The sequence below is a fragment of the Mytilus californianus genome, unplaced genomic scaffold, assembly GCF_021869535.1.
Source record: "Mytilus californianus isolate M0D057914Y unplaced genomic scaffold, xbMytCali1.0.p SCAF_7, whole genome shotgun sequence".
Taxonomy (NCBI): domain Eukaryota; kingdom Metazoa; phylum Mollusca; class Bivalvia; order Mytilida; family Mytilidae; genus Mytilus; species Mytilus californianus.
The window spans coordinates 88,162,617-88,173,214 of NW_026262723.1; the positions used below are offsets into that span (position 1 = coordinate 88,162,617).

General features: G+C 32.9%; 1 protein-coding gene across 1 annotated transcript; it reads left to right on the forward strand.

Moving 5' to 3' along the window:
• Window positions 1–568: 568 nt before the first annotated feature.
• Window positions 569–8,939, forward strand: LOC127708045 (zinc finger protein 415-like). Its single transcript, XM_052212839.1, has 2 exons — window positions 569–591; window positions 7,607–8,939. The coding sequence occupies exon 2, from the start codon at window positions 7,609–7,611 to the stop codon at window positions 8,776–8,778; it is 1,170 nt and encodes a 389-aa protein (XP_052068799.1). The 5' UTR covers window positions 569–591; window positions 7,607–7,608; the 3' UTR covers window positions 8,779–8,939.
• Window positions 8,940–10,598: the final 1,659 nt, after the last annotated feature.

Genomic DNA, 10,598 nt, shown 5'->3' on the forward strand with positions numbered 1-10,598 from the left:
CTTATTTTTTATCAGTATGGCTTAACATATTCTGAACATTTTGAATCGTGTCTTAAATTTACTTGACAGTTCTGAGTTTTACAAATCATGACCAATATTCATGATATAACTTTAATCTTTATTTCTCTTTATACGATATACTGTTGTTTCCAGTTACACTTCTTTACAACAAAAATAAAAGTTGGGTATGTAAAATAATTGAAAATTTGGGTATATAAATATTTTTACAAATGCAAATATGGCTATGAAATCTAAAGTATAAAATAATTCAAATGTGGGTGTGTTGATATAAAACAATTTCAATGTGGGTTTTTAAATAATTACTAATTTTGATTCCTAAATCTTATAAATTAAATGATTCAAACCAATCATACTGTAGACATATTTCATTCTACATTCATAATATTCAATGTTGATATGGTAAATAATTATTATCAACAAATGGAAGTTTTAAACGACCTTGACTGGATATACATCCCTCGCACGGTCGGCTCGGTGCCCGAAGGCGTTTGGTGAGCGTTTAAATAATTTTGTGCCATCGGTCAGGAACAGGTGGAGGACGCCATTTTGGTAGGCCGCCATCTTGGTTTTGTGAGTTGTTTTGGTTTTTCTTTTGTTGACTATTTTGATGTTATGTCTTCACAACGGCTGCTTTCAGGGCCAGATTGGTCAGCTTGGCAGCCCGCTAACCTCGATGATGGAGTACTGGTAGATGAGTCTCGGACGTAGTATTAACGATGACAGGAAGCATTATCAGGACCAAAGTCGTGAGACAGTGAAATCGCGGTCCATCATCTAACACCTAGGATACAGCCCTCGGACGTCACTCGGCATACCACTCCCCCATCCATAATGGGTTTTGGAGTGTATGTTGACGCGGGAATTTGCCCCTACGCGGATTATAGCCTAACGTAGTCTGTACAGCGTTGGATTGGTTTCTGTCATCGAAAGTAGTAAGTCGTTCATCCATCTAACTGTAAACCCTCATCGAAGATAGCGGGTAAAGGAGAGCTGACCCAGCACGTCCGTTCAGTTGTAATGACTGAGACGTGACTGTGTAATGATAATTATTATACCAAAATGTGGTTTATATAAATAGCAAATTATGATGATATACAAATCATTCATTTAACAGAAGAAAAATTTGTGTAATGTCATCTGTTGGAATATATTAAGTATTACACATGGACAGGATGTTCCCCATAAAATTAAGGTATTCCACACCCCAGAGTACACGCAACTGTCAAATAGAAGTTATTGCTTTACCTGTAATCAGCCATACCTTATCAGTTGACCGACCATGCCACTACAATTTAAAAAGTTTTTTGATAGATGAAAATGAAAATCATCATTTTGATGAAAAAAAATTGAATTGAAATGGATTTTCTTCATCAAAATTATAAGTAATTATTTTAACATAAAAACAAATTGAATAATTCCCAAAGATTAAAAGAAAATTATTATCTACTCCAGGAATAATAAAAAAATGTATTTATAATGGGTCCCATCAATGATTTCTATAGAAATCATCGGTCTTATGAAATGGTTCTCAAACAGACATGCATAATATAGATCTAAACATTTTTTTCTTTTCAGGAAGGAGTTATCACAAATATTTATTTTTGATAAAAAATTATAAAATTCAACACTCAAATTTGAATAAAAAATGTTTTTGGGTTGTTCTAAAAAATGAATAAGGTTTTTGAATCAAGATGGGATCAAATTCTTTGACCTAAACGAAAGCACACCCCCCCCCTCTTTTTTTAGCCACACAAACCCAAAAGATGAATTGTGGGGTCCAAAAGAGATACAAGACACCTATTTTAGAAAAGCAAATTTGACTGGCAGTTTTGCGAACGGCAAAAATCTAAATGCTGTTTGTCAATACCTTCGACTTATATTCCAAGTGAAAACAATTACTTAAATGTTTAATAAAAATAAATCAAAATTAAACTACATGGGGGATTATTCAGGGTATTCCAACTTAGTTGCACCAAAAGGGTATCTTACTATACCAAATTAATCCTTGATTCTTCAAAGTTTAGTTTAGCCATAATAAAAAGGAGTATATAACAGCAATAGAATGTCATAAACAGTGCAGAATAAGTCTGTTCACATTTCAGGCGAAATTTATACTGTTGAGATAGTGTCAAGACATATTTAAGACTGTCAAGAATGTGTCGAGACATATTCAGACATTATTTAGAATGTCAAGAATATGTCGAGACATATTCAGACATTATTAAGAATGTCAAGAATATGTCAAGACAGATCGAGACAAATTTAAGACAGTCAAGAATTGGTCGAGACTAATCTAGACTCTTATCAGATGATACAGGAAGTGTCGAGAAATTTTAAGACAATGTTCATACTGTCAAGACACTTGTCAAGAAAAATCAAGAACCTAATTAGACAAATTCATACTATGTCAAGAATTTTTAAAAATTATTCAGACAAATTAAGAATGTCGAGTAAAAATTCATGCAAATTTAGACAAAAACTGGTCTTTTCAGACTTTTTGACTTTTGTAGTGAGTATATCATCCAAATATCTAAAAGTGTTATTAAATTTTTGTATCAGATGTTGTTTCGATGGGTCTTTGCTGATTTTAGTCATAAATTGTAACTCATAACAATACAGAAACAGGCCCGCAATAAGTGGTGCACAGTTGGTCCCCATTAGAATTCCGATAACTTGACGCTATACGGAATCTCCATGGCGAACAAAAATGTTATCTAGTAAAAATTTAAGGCAGTAATCGTATTAAAGCAGGTCCAATTGACATAGTTCTTTTGTCTGTTGTTATTAAAAAATGACATAAAAGAGTTAGAACACTTATGTCCACTTTTAACTTTATATTGTTATAACCTATGTATGGTACTCTTGAAATGAATTCATCGGCAAATATATCACATCTCGACCCTTACTGAAAAAATCTGTCTCCTGCAAATAGTTGCTGCAGGCCTGCAGCGAACTTTCTGCAGACTTGCAGCGAACACAGTCTGTATTTGCGGCATGTTTGCTGCAAATACGCTGCAGGTCTGCAGTAAACATTTTTATGCAAATTAATCTTTCACCTGCGTGTTTGCAGCAGACCTGCTGCGTGTTTGCTGCAGACCTGCGGCAAACATTTATTTTCAAATAAATCTTTCTCCTGCGTGTTTGCTGCAAACTTGCAGGAACTACATACATTATACAATTAACCAATGTCATGTTGTGTATAATATACATCACTTTATATATATTACACAGCAAATTCTGAAAAAGTTAGGTTACTTACATACATACAATAATTCAAATACTTTATCATTTGCAAAATAAGCATAGCAAAAGTTTATACCTTTTTAAATTAATTTAAAGTTTTTTTGTTGTTTAAGTACGTGCTCAAATGATATTGCATGCATGACTATCTATTTAAAAATACAAAAACAAATTATTTTAAATTTATTGTGTGCATATAGACAACTATTTAATTAATATTGTCACAGAATTCAACTTGCATTATAAAAACATAATATCTATTAAGTTATACTCTCGAAACATACTTGACAGTACTGTATATGTGTAACATGTTTGAAAATGTTTTTCAAACCTTCATGCAGGTATATAAATTTGTGGAGACGATTTTTATATGTTTGCACTTCTACAAAGAATTTGTACTTACAAATATTGTCTTTAAAAACTAAACTTTTAATTTCCAACCTAAAGTGCTCCCTGAATACTTAGTTATTACATGATTCAAACACCATCAACATTTTCAAATTTCAAATCGTTATCTTCCAGGAAGTTACCAATAGGCATGCTCAGTCATTTTATGTAATTCTTGCAATGCTCTTGCAAACATATAGAATTGTCAAAGATTTCTGCAATCTAGCTGCGAACATCCCTTATATTCTAGTTTTTCCTGCGATCTTACTGCAAACATAATTGTTTCAGCAAACTTGCCGCAAGCTTGCAGCAAAAAGCTGCAATATTTGCAGGAGGTTCGCAGCTAGCTGCAAACTTCTGCAAACATTATTCAACGGGTTAACACCTGCAAGCTTTTTGTTTGCAGCAAACCTGCAGCAAGTCTGCTGCAGACCTGCTGCAAACATTTCAGTTCTGTAAGGGGATCCTTATTTTGATGCGTGTCATCGAGCCAGCAATATAGCACCTCATTAGCACAGATTAACGTACAGATATATATTACCTAAGGGGTTGACCATTTGATTTTCTGGGGGTGGGGGTAGGGGAGGATAATTTTGAAAATGAATAACTTGGTCTGGTAAAAACTAAAAAAAATAAAGACTTTGCATAAGACAGGATGAAAATGAATATTCTGCAACATAAAATGCAAGATAGTTGAGGATACTATAATGTGTACAAAATTGAAAATAAATCAAAACAACAGCCTGAACAGACATGTGTTGCATTCCAACAGATCATGTTAGAAAATGAGACATGTGTTGAAACGTTACACTCAAGATTTCGAATATGCTTATAAATCCGGCAAATCTCATGATCCATGCCAACTTTATTTAAATGCCTTCTTGTCGCTTCCATCACGGAATAACTATGATGAACATGTCCCACTAAAAGGATATTTTGAAAACATTATACCTATGTTCAATCTAATCAAATAATAAATAAATAGATACCGGTATAACGTGTATGATACACAATAATTGTTGCCATCAATATTGTGTATGACTTTATTGTCACTATAAAGCTGATGTTTCATGATTTCATAATTGAACAAATGTTTAAAGAGTAGTCAAGCAAATAATTTTAAATCTCCACATATAGTCATTTGTTAACCTCAGGTAGAAATATTTATCTTTCTCTCTAGGTACGTACATGTACACACACTTATTGAGGTTACACACAGTACATGTACTACTTCCGGGTAAACAGTAAATCTGTTAGCTTATTTTAGCACTTCAGCTGTCATAACTATTATTAGTTTTTATTTAGGTACGTATTTAAGATATTATTGCTTCGTTATATTATATCGATTTGTCAATATATGTGTGAATTGGAAAAGTATCCTTGATGTGAGCTAAGGTAAGTGTTTACAAATGTGCCGGGTCGTGTTTACTGTAACTATAAAACCAGGTTTAAGGTTCATGTGGACCCTTTGGCTGAAATGGCTGCGTTTTCACCTCAAAATTTACTCTTGAGTACAGACAAACCTGTGTATCTTGAAAATTTTTAAAGCATAGCACGCCCTAGATAAATAAAATTCAAATATATCTTATGTTTTAGAAAATTAAAAACTTAACAGGATTTTGCAGTGCACTTATTTTCAATTCTCCAGAAGGTGGCAAAATAAACTAAGTTGTGAAAGAGGTTTGAGAACTTCCCCACAGGTAATAATTGAAGTGAACTGTATTGATTGACATGGACAATAGATGGACAATAGATACCTGACAATAATTGGTGATTTAAACTGTGTACCTGAGTGGATCATATCAAGTGAAACTCAACTGTTTGTTAATTTCGTCATCTTCTGCAGAGACGAAAAAAAGTGCACTGCAAAATCCAGTTAAGTTTTAAATTTTCTAAAACATACAATGCATTTGAATTTTATTTATCTAGGGCGTGCTATGCCTTAAAACTTTTACCGATGCACAGGTTTGTCTGTACTCAAGAGTAAATTTTGAGGTGAAAACGCAGCCATTTCAGCCAAAGGATCCACATGAACCTTAATCCACCATTTTCTACATAAGAAAATGCCTGTACCAAGTCAGGAATGTGACAGTTGTTATCCATTCATTTGATGTGATTGAGCTTTTGATTTTGCCATTTGCTTAGGAACTTTCCGTTTAGAATTTTCCTCGGAGTTCGGTATTTTTGTTATTTTACTATTTACTATTTGAGTACAGACAAATCAACCTTTCGGAAGAGTATGGACACCTGTTTCGTATGTAAGACAAACCAGTATCGAAGACTGTATGACATGTTACCCTCCATATAGGTCTTTTGGTTATTATATTTGCTGTCGCATTGGCGTTCATCGCTCGTCTTCTTTTATTTTATTCATACCTACAGGTCAACATGTTGTAAACATACAGTATTGTCTATATATTTTAACGTGTGATACCAAATTGTGTTACTTGAAACTTGTTTGTGAAATAACATTTTTCAGGTACGTTTACAAGGCGAAATTTTGCACGTATAAAGCCACAAGCAAAAAGTATTTAACAGCATCAGAACAAAAATGTCCTTAATCGTCTACAGGCAGCTTTTTTTATTCTTCAAGGTATATTCTTTAAGGGATGACTGGGTTAGAGTAATGGTCATCTGGACTTCTCCTGTTCGACTTAAAAATACACGAGGAAGTGATAAGCGTCCCTTTTGCTGTGTAGAATGTATAAATACGGAGATACGTCCGATCGGTATTGGGACCTAAAGTCCGATGCCTAATGTCACACTCTCTGCTAACTAAAGTACGTTTGCAACAACTCCATGAAAGTCCGCAATTAGCCCGTTGATATAGAGCACAATTTCTTGCTTTAACAAACTGCATGCAAGAAAAGATTCCTTTTTAAATATAGGTATAAAGTGAATGCGAAATTTACCAGAATCGACGGCGGGAAATTCGGACTTCCAATTATAAAAGAGATTAATGGTTAAAGACAAAATGTCATCCATGGACCCTCACAGAGTTCAACAAGGTTTCTTTATGGGCATATATTGTACATTGTAGCATTATCCCAAGAAGGGATATCGGATTGTACGTTCCCATTCTCAATGGCTTTGAGATCGAACATCGGATCGATTCGTATTTATACATGCCACACAACTGAATGGACAACCTTCAGCATGTGTCCTAAAAACCCAGTCATCAATTAGGTTGACAAATATAGCAATAAATCAGAAACCATTATTTCGGCAACAACATAAGGCCATTGTTATATCAACTATCTTATGATTGTTTTATCAGATATCTTTATAAGTGATATCTTATTTAGTTTATAATATGTCGTATTTAATATAATATGTCGTATTTGATATAAACGATATCTCAATTAGTGTATAAGATATCTATTAGTATATAAGATTCCTCTAATAACTTATAAGATATCTTTTTTAATTTATAATATATCTTGATAAGTTTAAAAGATATCTTATAAACTAATTAATATATATAGTTGTATTAATACATTGACTTAAAATTAGATAAGATATCCTACATATTAAAAACGATATCTTATATATTAAATAAAATATCTAATTAAACAATCTATATTATTAGTTTATAGGATATCTTTGAAATATAAAAAAAACAAATTCTTATATAGTTTATGAGATATCGGTTGAAATAAACAAGACATATTTTAACAGTAAATAAATTATATATCTTATAACCTAAATAAGATATCTTTATAAACTGTTATTTATTATTTCATTTAATATATAATACATCTTATTTGATATATAGGATATCTTATTTAACTTATAAGATATCTTTTTTTAATTTTTCAAGATATTTAAATCAGTTTATAAGATATCTTTTTAAGTTTATGAGAGATCTTGACAATGAAATAAATATAAACCAGTAAACGGCTTGTCATATGTATAACATTAAATGTTTAATGATAATTATACTTGTTTTCATTGATAGCAATGGATAGAACAAATACTTTAAAGTTTCGTCACAAACAGAGGAAATCAGTTGATAAAACCCAAACGAATATTTCATACAAGTGTGGGGAATGCGGATTTAACTTCGGCGCAAAAGAAGATTTGCAAAAACATTTAACTAAACATAGGGCGGAAAATTCATTAATTGTAGAAAATTCCTTGCCAAAACTAAGTAATTGTGAAGCAAAAGTGTACGAATGTGATATATGCGACAGGATCTTCAGCGAAAAAGTTTACCTTAAATTACACACCAGAATACATAAAGGATTCAAGCCATACAAATGTCCAGATTGTAATGGGAGATTTAACGATTGCATCGAATTACAAGACCATTGGAAGTTGCATACGTATGTTGAAAAAACAAAGACATCTACCAAACCTTTAAAAGAAAAGAAAACTTCAACTTCGAAGGTAATTCAATCAACAAATGACAATGAGATGAAATACAAATGTAAATGTGGACGACAATATTCAAACTTATTAAAATATGAGTCTCATGTTATATCACACAAGGATTATCCCACAGACTTAAAGTGCTATCTCTGTGAAGCTACTTTCAGCAAAAGACGAGGTTTACAACTACATTTGAACGAGCATGCTAAACAAGACCGTACAGAGGTGTACAAATGTGATAAATGTGATCAGAGATACTTTTCTAAATGGTGGTTTGATAAGCACATTTGTCGCAATGTAGAAAGTAAATGCCCGGAATGCGGAAAGATGTTCAAAAATGTGTCCCGTTTGAGAAATCACATGATTTTTCACTCGAACAAGAAACCGTTTTTTTGTCAAGTTTGTAAGAAGGGTTTCCGCATGAAGCATCAATTACAAGTGCACGAACGGATACATACTGGGGAACGTCCCTTAACATGTAACTTGTGCGGTAAAAGTTTTAATCAGATAAATGTGTTAAAACGACATATCCTTAACATACATACAAATCATAGATCTAAGAAATGCCCCCTCTGCGACAAAGGGTTCAATAGTGCTGATCAGTTAAAGAGTCATATGATAGTCCACAATCCTGAACCAGTATTATGTGCATTTTGTGGGAAATGCTTTAAAGCTGTAGTACATTTGAAAAATCATGTAAAGAGATGTAGCCTTAATCCAAACCAAAACACGAAAAATCTTACCCCATTAGGGGACTAAAACGTCATGAAATATGCTTGGTCTTTAACCTATAATTAGATAATTTCACTAAGGTCATAATTATGAATGCGATATATATTTTATATCTCTCTGTTTCTGTATTACTCTGCTGAAATCTTAATAAAGTTACATATCACGACTTTGTGATATACTTGCCACAATTTTGTTGAATGAAATCCTAAACATATTTGTGTAGAATGTGTGTTGTTATGAGTTACAATTTATGACTAAAATCAACACAGACCCATCGAAACAACATCTGACACAAAAATTTAATAACTTATTTTGATGATATACTGGCTCTCAATAATGACGACTTCAGTATGTACACTAAAGAGATTTATCCTGCTGAACTGACTTTAAATAAAGCTAATACTAAAAGTGAACACTGCCCTTTCCTGGATCTTGATATCTATATCATTAACGGGAAGCTTAATACCAAAATTTACGATAAAAGAGATGATTTTTCATTTCCTATTGTTAATTATCCATTTTTAGATTGTGACATTCCCTTGTCACCATCTTATTGTGATTATATATCCCAACTTGTTTGATTCGGTCGTGTATACGTAACAACGTATTTGATTTAAACGAAAGAAAACTCTGTATAACTGAAAAATCATTACACCTGGGTTTTCGATATCACAAACTAGTCAAAACATTTACTAAATGTTGTCATCGGTACAAGGACATCATTCATAAATATAAATCAACATGCAGACATCTTATACGTTCAGGTATTTCACATCCAATCTTTTATGGTAATATTCTATAAAAAGCACAAAAATATCGTCATTCACCTCACAAGCTAACCGAACTTTTAAACAGACTTATTCAGAAGGGATATAGTTATGATACTGTTGTCAGGTCATTAAAGATGGCATATTTTGGAACTAATATTGATTCACTCATAGGGTCTTTGCATCTGAAATAAACACATAAAACCAGTTGTTGGCATGATGCGGGTTATTTTCTTCTCATATATTTTATGATAGTATGATACTAAACCCCTAACGGGAGGGATTGTAGTTGATTTTCAGATGATGAAGACATAATCTTTTAATAAGTTTAATTGAGGTCTGGAGCTTGCATGTCAGTAACTGCTAGTAGTCCTTTGTTAATGTTTGTATCATTGTCATTTTGCTTAGTTTCTTCTGTTACCTATTCTGACATGGGACTCAGACTTCTCTTAAACTGAGTTTTACTGTGCGTATTGCTGTTAGTTTGTTTGTTCTACATTGGCTAGAGGTATAGGGGGAGGGTTGAGATCTCACAAAACATGTTTAACCCCGCCGCATTTTTGCGTATGTCCCAAGTCAGGAGCCTCTGGCCTTTGTTAGTCTTTTGTTTTTTTTTAATTTTAGTTCATTTATATGTTTCGGAGTTTAGTGTGACGTCCATTTTCACTGAACTAGTACACATTTTTGATTAAGGGGCCAGCTGAAGCCCGCCTCCGGTTGCGGGATTTTCTCGCTGTGTTGAAAACCCATTAATGGCCATGGGCTGTTTCCTGCTCTTTGGTCGGGTTGTTGTCTCTTTGACACATTCCCCATTTCCATTCTCAATTTTATTGTAAATATATCAATTAACTGTTGACACAGAGATATGTGTCGCCTGCTTGTAATTTTGATATAAATTTGCAATTAAACGTTGAAATTAAAATAGCTTAACATTAAAAAGTAAATTATGCAGAAAAAATCAAAGTCAATAATTTTTATGGAAATACGATACTTTAACATGTAATCTATGCAAAAGATCCAAAGACGATGACTGAGGGGGTAGGGCGAAATAATCTTCACGGAAATAAGATGTGCTAATGC